The 16,407-nt window shown below is 68.4% G+C and overlaps 4 protein-coding genes and 3 non-coding genes across 9 annotated transcripts; 2 read left to right on the top strand and 5 right to left on the bottom strand.

The window, feature by feature from the left end:
- Positions 1 to 13: 13 nt before the first annotated feature.
- On the bottom strand, positions 14 to 1,891 carry RPL7A (ribosomal protein L7a). The gene is made up of 7 exons (XM_055133220.1): positions 1,867 to 1,891; positions 1,533 to 1,653; positions 1,038 to 1,328; positions 875 to 954; positions 550 to 680; positions 273 to 342; positions 14 to 183 (listed from the first exon to the last, which is right to left on the bottom strand). Exons 1-7 carry the CDS (start codon positions 1,867 to 1,869, stop codon positions 79 to 81), a joined length of 801 nt encoding a protein of 266 aa, XP_054989195.1. The 5' UTR covers positions 1,870 to 1,891; the 3' UTR covers positions 14 to 78.
- LOC129401480 (small nucleolar RNA SNORD36) lies at positions 428 to 494 on the bottom strand. Its single transcript, XR_008628371.1, has one exon. It is a non-coding gene; the product is annotated as a small nucleolar RNA SNORD36 (small nucleolar RNA).
- Positions 750 to 824, bottom strand: LOC129401479 (small nucleolar RNA SNORD36). Its single transcript, XR_008628370.1, has one exon. It is a non-coding gene; the product is annotated as a small nucleolar RNA SNORD36 (small nucleolar RNA).
- LOC129401487 (small nucleolar RNA SNORD24) lies at positions 1,404 to 1,476 on the bottom strand. Its single transcript, XR_008628378.1, has one exon. It is a non-coding gene; the product is annotated as a small nucleolar RNA SNORD24 (small nucleolar RNA).
- A 93-nt stretch (positions 1,892 to 1,984) lies between the features above and the next one.
- Positions 1,985 to 4,282, top strand: MED22 (mediator complex subunit 22). 2 transcript variants are annotated; one of them, XM_055133253.1, is made up of 4 exons: positions 1,985 to 2,209; positions 2,534 to 2,614; positions 2,732 to 2,940; positions 3,841 to 4,282. In XM_055133253.1, exons 1-4 carry the CDS (start codon positions 2,087 to 2,089, stop codon positions 4,007 to 4,009), a joined length of 582 nt encoding a protein of 193 aa, XP_054989228.1. In that variant the 5' UTR covers positions 1,985 to 2,086; the 3' UTR covers positions 4,010 to 4,282. The 2 variants fall into 2 exon arrangements, with proteins under 2 accessions (XP_054989228.1, XP_004613309.1); XM_004613252.2 differs by having other exon boundaries at positions 2,732 to 3,983.
- A 2,368-nt stretch (positions 4,283 to 6,650) lies between these two features.
- SURF6 (surfeit 6) lies at positions 6,651 to 10,875 on the top strand. The gene is made up of 5 exons (XM_055133166.1): positions 6,651 to 6,966; positions 7,476 to 7,673; positions 7,841 to 7,929; positions 8,389 to 8,604; positions 8,676 to 10,875. The coding sequence occupies exons 1-5, from the start codon at positions 6,873 to 6,875 to the stop codon at positions 9,156 to 9,158; spliced, it is 1,080 nt and encodes a 359-aa protein (XP_054989141.1). The 5' UTR covers positions 6,651 to 6,872; the 3' UTR covers positions 9,159 to 10,875.
- A 1,478-nt stretch (positions 10,876 to 12,353) lies between these two features.
- On the bottom strand, positions 12,354 to 15,788 carry DIPK1B (divergent protein kinase domain 1B). 2 transcript variants are annotated; one of them, XM_004613407.2, is made up of 5 exons: positions 15,649 to 15,788; positions 14,773 to 14,907; positions 13,522 to 13,629; positions 13,270 to 13,443; positions 12,354 to 13,177 (listed from the first exon to the last, which is right to left on the bottom strand). In XM_004613407.2, the coding sequence occupies exons 1-5, from the start codon at positions 15,709 to 15,711 to the stop codon at positions 12,371 to 12,373; spliced, it is 1,287 nt and encodes a 428-aa protein (XP_004613464.1). In that variant the 5' UTR covers positions 15,712 to 15,788; the 3' UTR covers positions 12,354 to 12,370. The 2 variants fall into 2 exon arrangements, with proteins under 2 accessions (XP_004613464.1, XP_054989073.1); XM_055133098.1 differs by having other exon boundaries at positions 14,773 to 14,902.
- Positions 15,789 to 16,407: the final 619 nt, after the last annotated feature.

Genomic DNA, 16,407 nt, shown 5'->3' with positions numbered 1-16,407 from the left:
AAAGCAACAGACAGCAACTGAAGAAACCTTTTATTATGTCTATGTACAGACTGGCGCCTGGACCGCGGGGACCACAGCTCAGCCCAACTTGGTGGCAAGTTCTTTAGCCTTGGCCTTTTCCAGTTTGGCGATGCGAGCCACAGACTTTGGACCCAAAATGTTGCCACCCCAGTGCCGCCGAATCTGTAAAGATGGGGGCAGGAGTCAGCTAGGTGCTGGGGGAGGGGTGGGAGCAATACCAGGCTGAACCCAGCCAGGGTAGGAGCTCTTACCTCGTCGTATCTGTCGTTGTAGTTGGTCCTGATGGCTTCCACCAGCTTAGCCAGAGCGCCTTTGTCTTCCCTAATGGAAAGGGTGGGGACAGTGACTGGGGTGGGGTGGGGACACCCCTCCCTGCCACAACCAATAAATTTCACTGGTAGCACATTTTGCCTCAGCCATACTCTGACCACATAGACGATTCAGGTGAAGAAATTCTTAACCATCACGGGCAAAGGTTTGGGTACTCGAGTGTCCCCTTTGGGAGCTTGGGGTTGCCCCAGCACTTACGAGTTGACCTGTGTGAAAGCCACGGCGGTGCAGGTCTTCCTGTGGACCAGGCGGCCCAGGCGGGCCTTGCCCTTGATGATGCAGTAGGGCACCCCCATTTTCCGGCACAGGGCAGGCAGAAAGACCACCAGCTGGAAGAGAGCACTGGCTCTAAAACCTGCCTCGACCAAACCCAAGGCTCCAGGGCTGGGCTAGTGGCCACTGCTCAGGGTTAAAAAGCTCATGTAGTTTTGCACTTCAAGGTAGGATTCAGTGAGAAAGTCACATCATCGCAGGGGCCACCATGCGGACCCGGTGCAGGGAAACTCAGCAGGGCGCCACGTACCTCAATGGGGTCCACGTCGTGCGCGATCACCACCAGCTGCGCCTTCTTGTTCTCCACGAGCGTGGTGACAGTGTTGACCCCTAAGACACACCAAGTTGGTCTCGCAGGCGATGAGGGCCGGGGGCGCCCCAGGCCCGCAAGGCCCCCAGCACGGGCCACTCACCAGCTCTAAGCACGGGGGGCCGCTTGGTGGGGACGTCGCCCTTGCCGGCCGCCTTCTTCTCGGCGCGGGCCAGCAGCCGCTGCTTCTTCTCCTGCTTCGTCTCGGGCCGGTACTTGTGTGCCAGCTTGAGAAGCTGCGTGGCCGTCTGCCGGTCCAGCGCCTGCGTGAACTGGTTGATGGCGGGGGGCACCTTGAGCCGCTTGTAGAGGATGGCGCGCTGGCGCTGCAGGCGGATGTAGCGCGGCCACTTGACGAAGCGGGTCAGGTCCCGCTTGGGCTGGATGTCCTGGCCTGCGGGGGAGGGGCGGGCGGGTGAGGGGGGAGGGGCGCGCGGCGCGGGGCCCGCGGGGAGGCGGGAGGGGCGCGCGCATCAGCGATCTTGGTGGTCGTGAGTCGTCAGGGCGGCTCGGCTAGCAAATATTCGTGCACATCATCTGCGCGCCCCCGGCCCGCCCGGCCCGCCCGGCCCACCCGGCCCGGCCCGGCCCGGCTCACCGATGCCGAAGTTCTTGGGCCGCTTCTCGAACAGGGGGTTCACCACCTTCTTGGCCTCCTGCTTCTTGACCACGGCAGGGGCCGGGGCCACCTTCTTGCCCTTGGCCTTCTTTCCTTTCGGCTGCGGGGAGAGCGCGGCTGAGGCCGGGCGGCCAGCGGGCCCCCCCGCACCGCGGCGTCGCGGCCCCCATCCTCCTCCTCCTCCTCCCGCCAGCCCGGCCCCGGGGGGCTCCCCTGGCCCGGGGCGGCGCGGGCATCACCGCGCGGCCGCCGGGCGAGGAGGATGGCCGCGGATGGCGCCGGCCGCCAGCGCCCCGCCGCGCGGGCCACTCACCATCTTGGGCGGCTGCAGAAGAGAAAGGCGAGGGGCTTGTGGGTAATAAGTAGGCGAGCCCGGGCATCGCGAGACCTGGCGCACGGCGGGATCTCGGGCTTAAAGCGACAGGCTCCGCGCGCGGGGCGGGGCGGGGCGGGGCGTGCGCGCTCGGCCGACCCTCCGCGGGGCCGGGCGCCTCTCCTCGCGGGCCGAGCCCGGGTGGCCGGCGCGGCTGGCCATGGCCCAGCAGCGAGCGCTGCCGCAGAGCAAGGAGACGCTGCTGCAGTCGTACACCAAGCGCCTCCGGGACGACGCCAAGTCCATCATGGACAACTTCACCGAGATCATCAAGACCGCCAAGGTGGGCGGGGGCCGCGGGCCCAGAGCAGGACGCCCAGGCCGCGCGGCCGGCCCACCCTCTCCGCCGGCCTCCGGGAGGGGCCCCAGAGCGCTGAAGCCGCGCTGTGCCTGGCGGTGGCCCGGCCTGCAGGCTCCTGCCAGACGGCCCCACCCCCACCCGCCACTGGCCCCAGGGGCAGGCGCTGGGTGTCCCCTGAGGACGGAACGAGACGGGGACAGGGCGCCGCAGGTCCGGGGAGCCGTGGCAGGCGGGAGGTGGGCACCGGTGAGGGCCGCTGTCCCTGGCCCGGGCGTCCGCAGACCGGCTTTCTCGCACCTTCTGCAGATCGAGGATGAGACGCAGGTGTCCAGGGCTACCCAGGGGGAGCAGGACCACTACGAGATGCACGTGCGGGCCGCCAACATCGTGAGTCTCGGCCCTCCTGGTGGGGGGGGTGGGGTGTTCTCCGTTTGCCGGGCAGGGGGGACCCCGGTGCCGAGCGCCCCCTTCATCCCTCACGCCTGTGCTGTCTGCTGGCCGCAGGTCCGAGCCGGAGAGTCCCTGATGAAGCTCGTGTCCGACCTCAAGCAGTTCCTCATCCTCAACGACTTCCCCTCCGTGAACGAGTCGGTGGAGCAGCGGAACCAGCAGCTGCGGGCGCTGCAGGAGGACTGTGACCGGAAGCTCGTCAGCCTGCGCGACGAGGTGTCCGTGGACCTGTACGAGCTGGAGGAGGAGTTTTACTCGTCCAGGTACAGATAGTGCCGGCCCGGCCCCGCGCGGCGCTTCATGGACCCTCGTTCACCGCCTGCTCGTCAGAACCTCGGGCGGGAGTCCGGGCCGGGGGCACGCTCTGCTCCTCGGCTGCCTACGATGACACGTGCTGGGGATCAGGTCCTCCTGGGCCGACGTGGGAGCAGGAGCAGGGCAGGAGGCAGGCATGGAAGGGGGAGCCGGGCCCCACATTCCTGCCTTCCAGCCTGGTGCTCAGAGCCCGCCACAGGACGCCGTTGTGGGGGTCTCTGAGGCTGCTGGGGTGCGGGTCCCCTAACAGGGCAGACCCCACGTGGGCACTGGGGTCTGTGACCCAGGGCTGGGTTTCTCTGCCCTGGATTGGGTCCCTGTGGGGGGGGCGTCTCCCCTCTGTCTCCTGACATCAGGTGTGGGGAGCCTTGAGCCTTGATCCCTCCAGCCCAGGCTCCCTGAGGCCCCCAGGGGTTTGCGGGATGGGCCTTCCCCCTCCCTCTGCCAAGGCTCCTGGGACTGCAGCGTGGTGAGGGGTCCCCGTGCTCCCCTGCCTGCTCTCTGCGCCTCTGCTCCTTGCTCTCTGGGGATGCTCTTCGGGGCTGTGGCCAAGGCGTGGGGGAGGCCAGTCAGATGGTGGGGACGGGTCACTGCTTGAGTCGGCCCCACATCTTCCAGCAGCCTGTGAGGCCAGTGTTAGTGACTGGGAAACTGAGGCCAGGAGCCAGACGGGGCTGGACGCAGTTCTGGCCACTGCAGGAAGGACAGCGGGGCGGGCCGTCCAGGGTCACACAGCGTCTCTTCAGGCTCCGGGGGGCTCCCCGTGCCTCTCGTAACTCGCTGCCATCTGCTCTCCCCCGCTTCCGTCTCTGCCTGCTCCTGTCCCCGGGTTTCTGGTGGTGGAAAAGCTCGAGTGTTGGCGAAGCTAATGACCTGCCTCTGTGCCAAGCGTACTGGAGGCTGGACCACGACGCGGGCTCCCAGCTGGGGTCCCCAGAACCCCTGCCCACCCCCACGCCTGCGGCCCCAACCCCACGGAGCATGCCTGAGCCCCCCTCCCCGGGCCCAGGGTCTTAGCCACCTGGTGCTGGCTTGGGGCCCCCATGTTCTGCCTCAACCATGCTCCCACCTGCGGGGGGGGGGGGGGCTGCATGGTCTCCTTGGCAACCTCAGCAGCCCAGCTGGGACCCCGCAGGCTTGCTGGGACCTGATCCCCCAGCTGCCCAGCTGAAGGGGACCCTGCAGGGGGGCATGCCCTCCGCCCCAGACCCCAGGTCTGCCTGGCAGCCCCTGAGCCCCACCCCCTCCCCACGTGTGTCTCCCGTGGAATAAAGCAGAGCTCCCCTCGTGTTGGCTGCCCCTCCTTGCTCCCAGGGCCACGGGGAAGCTGGGGATGTGGTGGGTCTGGGGGTAGGACCATAGGGTCGTCGCCTGCCACTGCTGGCCACGGGGGCTGCCGCAGCGCCTGCTCGTGTAGGCCGCTGCCAGGGGCTGGGAAGGCACTCCACAGGGCAGGTGGCAGCAGTGGAACCGAGGCCCAGCTCCTGTGCAAGGACGGGGCAGGGTCAGGCCGAGACCCACGCTGGCTTCTGGGGCCTGAGAAAGTGCTCACCACAGGGCTTCTCCCCTACCCCTGCAGGCCTGTGCCCACGGTGCACCCAGTCAGGTGCCAGTGGGCATGAACCCCCCCCCGCCGGGGTTTTCTCTCCCAGCATGCCCTGGGCGCAGAGTCCAGCCTCTGGGGGTCCCTGTTGCCCCGTGCTTTTCGCACCTGCAGGCCGCTTGCTCACTCACGCGCTTGCTCTCTCGCTTGCTCACTCACTTGCTGGGGGCCCCAGCACAGCCTCTCACTGAGCCCCGGGACCTCCTGTCCACAGGCTGGCGTGGGTGTGACATTCGGGGTCAACGCAGCTGTGGGGAGGCCGGCCCTGCTGCTTGGGGCACCCCCAAACCATCTGAAAGTGGGTTCAATCCTTAAGCACAAAACCGTCAGCTTGATTCCGGGTGTTTATTTGTAGCTGTTCTGAAACATTCCTCTTAGGAGGAACCAGACAGGAAAGGAGGGAAGTAGAGCCACGTCAGGAAGGTCCAGGCGCATTTACAAACGTAGGTTTGAGGGCCAGAGTGATAGCACAGCGGGAAGGGCACTTGCCTTGAACGTGGCCAGCCTGAGGTGTGATGCCTAGTACCCTACATGGTCCAAGCCCGTCATGAGTGACCCCTGAGCTCCGCCTGGTGTGGGCAACCCCACAAAAAATGTAGATTTGGATGAAACAGCAGGTGGATGGGACCCTGACAATGAACTCCACAAGAAAGATCAAAACTGAGCTAAAGAATTTAGTTGCCGGGACCACAAACCAGAACAGCAACTAAGGCGCCTGCCTTGCATGCAGCCAACCTGGGTCCAATCCCTGGCATCCGATATGGTCCCCTGAGCACCACCAGGAGTGATTCCTGAGTGAGAACCAGGAGAACCCTTGGGCATCTCCAGGTGTGGCCCCCAAAACAAAAAGTTAAATAGAATTTGTAGTTGTCTGCCCAGGAAGGGCCCAATTTGTGGATACACTAAAACAGGCTCCTTATGAGAAAAACTAGCATGAACAAAAAAAATTCTAAACGAAAATGAAGGCAAGAGATAATACAGCAAAGAAAACGTGTGCCTTTACACGGCCACCCAGTATGATCTTTGTGCAGAGCCAGGACTAAACCCTGAGCACTGCCAAGTGTGGCCCATAAACAAAAAATTCGTTAAAAGACAACGTGTGCCGCCCTTTCCTTGCCAATACCTGAGCGACAGGTTTTTAGTGCATAGAAAGCCTGAATGGGACAGTTTGGGAAAATCCCTTATAAAAGCAAGGGTGGGCATTCCATGCCCTGGGGTCCTCCTCACCTCCACTGGGGGTGGGTAGTTTCCTCCTTTGGTTTTAGGGGGCTCGAACGCGCTCCTTCCCGCCAGAACCCCCGCCTAAATAAAGCCACTTGCTACTGTCCCCGGAAATGCTTTCTGCGAAGGTCGCCAACCAACGCAGGAACCCCGGGGGAGCCAGGACCCACTTTGCTACCCCGCAAGGAACCCCAGTGTCCCAGAGCCCGGGTGCACGAGCCTGCAGGGCTGTGCACTTCCCGGCGGGAGACGGTGTGCCAGCACCTAGAAGGGATGCGGCGCCAGTGAGCCCGGGCACCTGGGCACAGTACACGCCCCCGCCTCGAGCTGGTGCCTGGTCGGACACGCTTGCAAAAGGCAAACGACTCAAACTCGCCTTAAGAAAACCACACACGGGGCCGGAGCGATAGCACAGCGGGTAGGCGTTTGCCTTGCACGCGGCCGACCCGGGTTCGATCCCCGGCATCCCCTATGGTCCCCTGAGCACCGCCAGGAGTAACCCCTGGGCATCGCCGGGTGTGACCCAAAAAGAAAGAAAACCACACGCGGCTTTCGGCTCCGGTCTCCCATCCTGGGCCGTGAAAGCCCGACCCGACGGGGACTCAGCCGGGCCGCCGCGTGCTTCCCTTTGGGGTGCAGGGAAGCGCCCGAGGGTCGCGTCCCTGTGCCCAGGGGCGGGCCGGTTCCCGCCGCGCCCCACAATGCCTGGCGCCTGCGCGGCCGCTTCCGGGGAGGCAGGCCCGACGAATGGAGTGCCGATCGTGAACGACTCTAGCTCGGCGGCGGCACCGGCACCCGAGGGACTTCCGGGGAGGGACTTCCGGAGAGACAGGCCCGACGAGTGGAGCACCGAGGGCGAACGGCTCTAGCTCGGCGCCGGCCCCGGAGGGGCTTCCGGGGAGGGACTTTCGGAGAGACAGGCCCGACGAGTGGAGCACCGAGCGCGAACGGCTCTGCTCGGCGGCGGCGCGGGCACCCGAGGGGCTTCCGGGGAGGCATTTCCGGCGCGCGGGGCTGGCGAGCGCGGGGGCTGCACCCGGCTCGGCCTCGGTCTCCATGGCCTCCCTGCTCGCCAAGGACGCCTACCTGCAGGGTCTGGCCCGGAGGATCTGCGCCCGGCCGGGCCCGGAGCCGCGGGAGCGCCGGCGGGGTAGGGCGCTGGGACGCAGGGCGGGAGCGCGGGTGGCGAGCGACAGGGGAGTCGGAAGGAAGGGGGTCCTGGCACGTGCGGGCGGAGCAGGCGGGCACCGAGTGGGCGTCGGGTTCAGCCGAGACCCGCCCCCGGCCCCGTGTCTGCGCTCCCCCCGTGGGAACACGCTGCATCCCTCTGCGTTCGGTTTCCTTTGGAACTTGGGGCTGGAACGACAGTCCAGCGGGGAGGGCGCTGGCCTTGCACGCGGCCGACCCGGGTTCGATCCCGTGTGTCCCCCGAACCCGCCAGGAGTGATCCCCAAAGCCAAAAGAGTAAAAGAAGCCCGCCCTCTGCCCCTCGCAAAGCCAGGTGGCTCCGTGCAGCGGCGGCCCAGCCACCCCGAGGGCCGTTCCGGGACCCAGAGTGAGGCCCCGCCACTGCCTGCCCGGCCCCTGTTCCCGTGTTCGGGCTGCCTTTGCGACACTCCCGACGTTGCCGTTACGACCATTTCTCCTTTGGCATTGCAGCCGCCAAAACCCGGGCCGCGGGAGCTGCGGGGGCCCCTCCTAAGAAGAGGAAGAGAGCACATAAATCCCGGCAGCGGAGCGAGAAGGCGGCGCGGCCCGAGGTCCCGGCCCCGGGGCAGGAGTCTCCGGCCACCCCGGGGGCGCGGACAGCGGCTGCAGCCCAGCGCGATGCGTCCCGGTCCGCAGGAGCCCCTGCCGGTGAGGAGCTCGGGCTGGCCGGAAGCATCTCCTGTGTCTGGAGGGTGCCCGGGTGTAGTCGGGGAGGACTGGGAACTGCCCTGCAGATCATGTGTGGCCGCGGGGTCGGGGGCTGCACTTGGCGCTGGGCCCGGGTGGGGGCCTCTCTTCATCCTCTGGCCTTGCAGGCGGCACGGCCTCAGAGCCCGAGTCCCTCTTTGCCCTGGATGTCCTGCGACAGCGGCTGCACGAGAAGATCCAGCAGGCCCGGGGCCAGGTCAGTGGGGTGGCGGGGGGGGGGGGGGGAAGCTGCAGGGGTCCGGGAGGGACCACCAGGCTGGAGCTGGGACGGGGGCCGGGGCACGTCTGTCTCCTGCACGTGCCCGTGGGTGGGCGGGGGCTGAGCCACCAGCACTTTGCTTCCTGGGCTCAGCAGCAGCAGGTGGCACCCACCTTCCCCAGGCGCCTGCCCCAGCCTTCTGCCGGGAGGGGCTTCCGGTGCCAGTCCAGGTCAGTGTGCCTTACTGGGCAGACCAGTCGGGGAGGGGGCGGTGGGGGCTGGGCTCTGCTGGCCACCGGTGATGGGTGATAGCGCCTCCTGGTGGGGACATGGGGAAGATGCAGCGAAGTGGCTCGAGGGAGTGTCCAGGGGTCCCCGGCTCTCCTTGGGGACTATGGAGTGGGACCAGCTGGTGCTAAGGGGCCCACAAGAACCTCCTGGCTCCTCTCCGGGCAGGACCAGAAGGAGCTGTCAGCCGCGGCTCTGGAGAAGAGGCGCCGGAGGAAGCAGGAGCGGGAGCGGAAGAAGAGGAAGCGGAAGGAGCTGAGAGCGGGGGAGAAGGAGAAGGCGGCGGAGGGGCCACAGGCGGCCGCGGAGGCCGGCGCGCCGCCCCCAGCCCCTGACGCGCCCGGCCCGGAGGCCCAGGGAGGCTCGGGGCTGCTCTTCAATAAGGTGAGGGGCGGGCGTGCCCCGGGGGCGGCCTGGGGGTGCCCCCGCTGAGCCCCGCGCTGGTCCCGCCCCAGGTGGAGGTGCGCAGCGACGAGCCGCGCAGCAAGGCCCAGCGGCGCAGGGAGCGGCGGGCCCGGCTGAAGGGGAACCTGACGCCGCTCACCGGGCGGAACTACCGGCAGCTGCTGGAGCGGCTGCAGGCGCGGCGCGAGCGCGTGGAGGAGCTGCGGGAGCAGGACGCGGGGCGCGCGCAGGAGCTGCAGGCCCGCATGCAGTGGACCAACCTGCTGTACAAGGCCGAGGGCGTGAAGATCCGCGACGACGAGCAGCGGCTGCAGGAGGCGCTGAAGCGCAAGCAGCGGCGGCGGGCGCAGCGGGAGCGCGCGTGGCAGGGGCGCACGGCCCGCGTGGTGCAGGGCATGCAGCAGCGCCAGGAGCGGCGGCGCCAGAGCCTGCGCCGGAGGAAGGCGGCCCGCGCCGCACGGCGCCTGGACAAGGCCCGCAAGAAGGGCCGCGTCCTGCCGCAGGACCTGGAGCGCGCCGGCCTGGTAGACTGAAGGGTGGCTCTGCAGGGGTGCAGCGGTACAGGGTCTGTGGCTTCGTGTCTGACAAGCTTGGTGTCTTCTGGGTTTGAGAGCAGGAAATGCCCCCTTGGGGACCCCAGGGCTCGAGGTGAGGCCTGACCCCAGAGCAGAGAGCAAGCTGCCCGGATCTTTGGCTGGTGAGCACTGCACCCCACCCTACCCCACCCTTCCCCACCCCAGGGCCTCTTGCTCTCCCCAGCTGGTCAGTCTTTACAGCTCGGTTCTGAAACAGGGACAGTCCACAGCCCCACACCGCGTGTGAGTAACCGAGACCCTGGCCGGCTTCGCATCAGAGCCCCGGGCAACCGTGACTTTGTGCAGACAGGACAGGCAGAAAGCGGGGTTCAGGCCAGGGAAAGCTGCGACCTGCCGTGAGGTAGCCCCTGAGCCCTCTGGGCATTGCCCCGAATCCAAACTGTTCCTGATTCTCCTGCTTTAGAAATTAAGTAGAGCGCTGGAGGGATCGCAGAGAGTTTGTCTCGGAGGTGCTGGGCTGTAGGTGGTGAACGCTGGAATTCTTTCAGACCCTCCGGGGTGCGTGTGTGGAGCAGTGCAGGAGGGGAGCGCCCCCTCCCCCCGCCCTGCTGTGGCGCAGCCCCCAAGCCTAGTCTGAATCTGAGCCTTGGGGGACCCCGCAGAGCATACTCCCCTCCTCCCAGGAGCCTGTTCACAGGCCAGTGGCAGGTCTGAGGTCCCGCTTCCTGGAGTGGCTACAGCCAGTACCCCCTGCCACGCCCGGAGGCCCGTGCTCCTTCCTGAGCTGGCCCAGAGGGGTCCTGGGCGCTGTGGCCAAGGGCAGCTGCTCCCAGTCCACCCTGGCGCTGCTCTGGCCGGGCGCCTGGCTCCATGAGTCCCCGGGGGGTGGCCTTGTAAGGAAGGTGAAGGGCAGAGTTGCAACACAGCCCGGCCTTGGTCCCCAGCACCCTGCATGTTCCCTGAGAGCAGACGGGTAAGCCCTGAGCACCCGCGTCCTAACGGGGTGACTGGAGAGGCAAAATGACAAGAGTGTGGCCAAACAGCCCCCAAAGAGCCCAGACCGTGATGGGGAAGCCAGTCTGCAGCAGGACCCAGGGGGTGTAGGGCAGACCCGGCCTAGTCTCGGAGCACTGCAGGATGGTGCCTCCAAACCAGACCTGGAGGTGGAAAGATGGGACCATGGGCCCCGTGCTGGGTGACCAGAGGCCAGGAGGGAAGAACCTCCCAGAGACCAGTTTGGGCAGCCACACACCAAGCGGGTAGACGAGGGATTCCCTTCTGCCCGGGAAGGCAGGGGGTATGGCTTAAACCTCCTTCACCCCAGGCTCCTGCCCCGCACCCTGGGGCTGCCCAACCTTCTCAGAGGAGGGAGAGGGAGGGCGAGCCAGCAATTCCAGGGAATTCATCTTGCAAGAACCTTTTTTGAAAGCTAAGTGGAGGAACAATCCGGAAGCGTTGGGGTAGGATGAGCTGGGCCTGTGGAGCGTGTGGGAGCCCTGGGCTCGCTGCTGGGAAACGTGCCAAATTGCCACGCAGGGGGCTCAGCCAGGAAAGCGCAGCAGCTTCAAGCTAGACCACGAACCGGCCTCCCCTGAGATCTGCTGGCTCCGGAAGAGACAGGACACGTGCCGCTGGGGTGTGGGGCGGACTGCGAGGGGAACCATAGTAACAGGGTTGCGAGTCATAACTTCAATTAAAAGTTTTGTTATTTTGGTTTTGGGGTCCGGGTCATTCCTGGCAGGTCGGTTCAGCCTCCTGCAAGGTGGGCACTCGTAGAAAATAAGTTTGAACAAGAGTCGAGATGCAGATGGGGGGGTCCACTACGACGACCACCAGGGACCGGGAGGACCATCGCCAGGGGTGGCCGGAAGCCTGGGGCGCCCGGACGGAGGCGGTGCACTGCCGCCGGGGCGGCCCCGAGGAAGAAACAACGACGGCAAGACCCACTGCCCGGGGAGGGGGGCCGTGGGGTCGGGGGTGGAGGCGCGGGAGGACCCTCGCGGGCCGCCGTCGGCGCTCTGTCGGATGCGCGTGCGCAGGCGCGACCCGGAGCCCCTGGGGGTCGCGTGGGGCGCAGCCCACCGGCCCCTCCTTGAGTACCCAGCATCGAGGGTCCCCGGGGCGCGTCGCCCCCTTTAGGAACCGTCAGGAACACTGTTGGCTGCGCCTTCCCTGGTCCGGGAGCCCCTGGGAAGAAGGTTCTAGAAACTTGGTATGTGTGCGCCCCCGGTACTCAGGCGCCTCTTGGCACCAAGTGACCCCCTCCTGAGTGTTCCCGGAAGGGTGCTCCCAGCTTGGGTCCTTGTTCCCTGATACAGGAAGGAGGGGCGCGGGGACCCCAGCGTCCGGGCGTAGGGGGCGGCACGGTGCCCTGCAGAGGCTGGGCACAGAGGAAGTGGCTCTGGGACGCCCAGTGCCAGGCCCGCGGGCACCAAGCATGGCCGGTGGCCCCGGGAGCCCGGCGGGGCCCCGAGCCAGCAGGACTCCCGTGGGGGCTGGAGACTGGCCGGGCGTCCCGGTGGGAAGCAGAAAGGCGGCTTCCGCCCCCGCCTGTCAACGGCCGGGTGACCCCAGGACTCGCGCGAGAGCAGTAGGTGACCTGGCTGCCACCCCACCTCCAGGGACTCGGCACGCTGCCCTTCCCGGGGCTGCTGAGGGGCCGGTGATCAGGATCCCACCAGGAAGGGGGGCGGGGGCGGGACGACAGGACGGTGGCCAGGCGCTGGCCTTGCATGTGGCGACCCAGGTTTGGGCCCTGGAACCTCGCTTGCTCCCCAAACCTGTTAGGATAATCCCTGAGCGCAGAGCCAGGAGTACTCCTGAGCACTGCCGGGGGCAGCCCCCAGCCAAGGCGGGGCTTGGGGAGCTGCAGAGGTGGTGCAGGGGCAGGGTGTTTGCCTGCCAGGACTGACCCCTGAGCACAGGGCCGGAGTAAGCACTGGCCCAGCTGGGGGTGGCCCCAAAGTGGAGTTGGGGAGCTGCCGAGAGGGGCGCGTGGGCCCGGTGGCAGCTGCCGGGGCCTTGTCTTTGCATTCCAGAACCTTCACCCTGCGGGACCCCAAGGGGCGCCAAGTGGTCTGGAGGGGGCTGCGCGGGAGTCCCACCTCGCGGGAGCAGGACCCTTACGCCCTGCCAAGCCCCGCGGCGGGGGTCTGAGCACGGGGCGCGGCGGGAAAGGAGAGTGCGCTCTGCTGCGGCTCTGCCCGAGTTTAATGCGGCTCAGGCGCCCCCGCGTGCGCGGCCTCCCCGCCCAGCAGGCTCTTGAGGTGGCCGAGCACCCGCGCGTGCTGCGCCTCCACCCGGCCCGCCGCGCCGCCCAGCGTGGTGCAGGTGCGCAGCTGGCGGCCCAGCTCGGCGCGCAGGGCGGCGGGGGCGCCGGGCAGCAGGTAGCCGCGCAGCAGCTCGCACACCTTGGCCAGGGTGGGCTGCACCAGGTCGCCCTTGCACTGGCGCATGAGCTGGTCGCAGGGCGCGCGGCAGTCCCGCCCGTAGGTGCAGTCGGCGCTGCGCTCGCAGTGGCGGCCCTGCAGGAAACGCCGCACGGCCGCCTCGGGCACCACGTGCCGCAGGTCGGCCACCCGGAAGCCGTCGCGGGCCGTGTAGCCCACGTTGGCCAGCGTGGTCTCGCACATGTAGAAGGTCCCGTAGGTGCCGTGGAACAGCTCCTCCACGAACTCCAGCAGCCCCATGGCGATCTTGGCCCGCCACGGCCACGCGGGGCCCAGCCACCGCTGCAGGGCCGGGGGCAGCGCGGGGGGCAGCAGGGGCGGCAGCGCGGGCCCCGGCCCCGCGCCGGGCGGGGCGCCCTCGGTGATGTACAGGTCCCCGCAGGAGCCCAGCAGCCGCGCGGCGTGGCCCTTGCGCAGCGCCAGCAGCAGCAGGAACTCGTTCTGCTGCAGCAGCGCCCACACGGACTTGGCCTCCGCCAGGGACACTCTGCTGTCGCGGTCGAAGTCGGCCAGGAGCAGGACCTGGGCCACCAGCGCCGGCAGGGACGGCAGGTCCCCCAGATTGGCCTGGGGTGGGGGAGAGAACGCCAGGGGACGCCTGTGTGGGCGGGCCTCCCGCTCCCGTGGCCAGGCGAGCCCCCGAGCCCCCCCATACTGACCTTGAGGAAGCTGAGGGTCATCTCCCGGAACTCGGAGATGGACGTGCCCCGGGCCGGCTTGTCAAAGAGCACCAGGTCCCGAGGGGCTGCACCTGCCCCGGCCTTGGCGTGCAGGCGAGGCCCAAGGCCACACTTGATGGTCACCTCCTTGTCCTGCCACAGCCCACTGTACACCTGCAAATGCCACAGCTGGCCGCTCGGCCCTGCCTGCCAGCCGTCCACCCCACACCCCTGTCGCCCGCACAGCCTCACCTGGTGGTCCGGCTCCGAGGACAGACAGGCCCCCCACCGCACCTTGTGCCCGATGCACAGGTCCTGGCACAGGGAGCCTGAGATGATGCCCTTGTGGTACTGGTCACACTGGGGGGGCAGAGGACACCCCGTGAGTCAGTGCCAACCTGTCCCTGCACCCAGTCACACTGCCGGCGGCTTGTTCCTGCCCCACTCAACAGCCCCACCCATCCCTGGACAGTGGCCACCCTGCTGAGCCAAGGCTGGAGCACGCGCGCGCGCGCGCGCACACACACACACACACACACGAGGCTGAGTGACCAGGCCAGAGTGCACGCATACACACACACACACACAGTCATGTGGGGCCAAGCCAGCCCAGGCCAGAGCACGTATACACATACACACAGAGTCAGGCCGGGCCAGGCCAAAGCCCACACGCATGCACACATGCACACATGGTTGGGGTGGGGGCCAGGCCAGAGCCCGCACGCACAGTGGGCGGTAGGTGTGGCAGGCGGGCTCCCGGCACTGGCTGTGCAGACCCAGATTGTGTCCGGCTGTGGCACTGGGCTGGGTGACAGAGCCGCAGGCCTCGGCTGCAGGAAGCGGCTCTGTCAGCCCTGTGCGGCCTTCCCAGAGCTGGGGGCCTGGGGGTGCCACACCCAACCTGCTGGCTCAGTCCTCCCCTGGTGGCCTCCCGGGCCTCCTGGTCCCCCACCACACCGGCCTGGGGAAAGGAGGGCCGTCCCGGTCACACCAGGGGCCCCCAAGAAGAATGTCCACCCACCTCGGTTCCCAGCCGCTGCCCCAGAGCCCTGTCTTCAGAGGGGCAGGGCTCTGGCCTGGGGATGTCCAGGGGGCCCCGGATGTGGGCTGGACTCCCGTTGTATGTGAGGCAGACCTTCCCCAGGGAGCCACACGTGACAGTGCCCGGGGTTACTCCTGGGGGGACCCTAGGGGCGTGCCAGGCGGCCAAGTTCCTGCTGCCCCCCCACACACACCAGGTCATCACATGGCTGCACCCCCAGACACTGCACTGGCCACACCGCACGCCACACACGCACTGAGCACGCAGGTGGGCGCAGTGAACACAGACAAACGTGCCCACACCGACCTTCCTGAGCTTGGGAAGCCACCCGCAGACAGGCGTGCCCCACAAGCACACACCAGAGCACACGCGCGCATCAGCCCCCAGGCACACACCCGCTCCAGGGCCCCACGCCGCTGGCCAGCTCTGTGTCCCAGCCCCCCGGGCCCAGCCCCACTTACGATGAGCGCCTGGCACACGTGGCCGCGGCAGAGGTCCGCGTAGGAGGAGAAGTGGACGTAGACCATCCAGCTGCCCGCACAGATGCCCAGCCAGGCCAGGAGGACGAACTTGGGCCTGAAGCTCGGGAACCTGCCCTGTGGGGGACCCAGTGAGGAGGGACAGAGCCGGGGTGCACAGCCCGAGGTTGGGCTCCCTAGGATTTGCCCGCTGAGCGGAGGTACGGTCCCCCCAGGACGGCACGCCAGGCCCGGAGGGCAAAGCACCTGGGCCCACGTGCCACCCCCAGTGGAGCCCCGCCGCTGGCTGCCCACGGAGCACTGACTGACAGGGCAGCCGGATGCCTGCTGGCCTCCCAGGAGGGGCAGCAGCAGAGGCCCCAAGGCAGGCGGGGGTCTGTTTCCATGCAGCTCGTCCAAGAAGACAAAGGAGAAGCAGAGATGGGGGGTCAGGAGCGGCCGGGGTGAGCCCTGGGACATGCCTCTGAGGATCTCTCGGCTCTAAAAGGGTCCTGAAAGCTGGACGCCCAGGGGTGCAGCCAGGAGGTGGGCCCCCACCTGGCCCAGCCCACGCCGCGCGCACAGGCGCTCCCGACCCCGCCGCAGAGCCAGGCCCGACCGGCGTGTGGGGGTCTCGGCCCGCTGTGGCCCCGGGGGGCGTCCCGAGGCCGGCCTGGCTCGGCCCCCACCGCCGGCCGGGCCTCCGCGCCGGGGACGGCCTGGCCAAGGTCACCGGGGGTCGCGCATCCCCGGGCCGGGCGCTGGCCCCGCGCACGGGCGCTCGTGACCCACTTCCCACCACAATAAGCCGGCCGCGGGGAGAGGCCGTCCGCAGCCCCGCGCCCCCGCCCCGCTGCGCGCGCCCCGGGCGCCGCCTACCTGCAGCCCCTTGGACAAGGGGCAGAAGAGCACCAGGTGCGCCAGGCGCCGCAGCCGCCGCATGGTGCCCGCCCGCCGCCGCGGGGCCCGCCGGCTCGGCCTCAGCCCCGCGGGCCGGCCCGCTCCGGCCCCGCGCCCGCCGCGCGCCCCCGCCGCGTGCACGCGCGCGCCCGGCTCAGCGCCGCGGGGCACGGCGGGGGCGCGCGGGGGATGGGGGCGGGGCGCGGGACGGGGATGGGGGCGCGCGGGGCGGGGGATGGGGGCGCGGGGGCGGGGATGGGGGCGCGGGGCGGGGATGGGGGCGCGCGGGGCGGGGCGCGGGACGGGGATGGGGGCGCGGGGCGGGGCGGGGGTGAGGCCGGGGCTCTCGGGGGCGCGTCCGAGGCGGTGGGCGGGAGGGTCCTGGGCGCGGTGGCCCGTCCCCGTCCCCGCCCCTGCCCTCTGGCCAGGGCCTCCCGGAGGGACCCTGGGCGCGGGGCGCGCGCCGACTCGCCGCTTCCCGTCTGCGGGGCGTTCGCGTTGACGTCGCGTCCGACGCCGGCCAGTGCCGGCTGCAGAGATGACCAGCGGGTCCGTGGCCCGTCTCTGTCGGAGCCCGAGCGGAGCGGGCGGGAGCGCGGGTCCCACACTTACTGACCGATTTCCTCCTTTTCAGAAAAGAAAAGAAAAAAAGGGGGGCCCAACTCAGTGCCCCTTGGAAATCTGCCTTTAAGCAAACAAAATTGTCCACCAGTTGCATCCAAGATTACAACTGCCACC

Source organism: Sorex araneus, chromosome 1, assembly GCF_027595985.1.
Source record: "Sorex araneus isolate mSorAra2 chromosome 1, mSorAra2.pri, whole genome shotgun sequence".
Lineage (NCBI taxonomy): Eukaryota > Metazoa > Chordata > Mammalia > Eulipotyphla > Soricidae > Sorex > Sorex araneus.
Note: the sequence above shows the minus strand (reverse complement) of the source record. Positions and strands in the feature narration are given on the sequence as shown.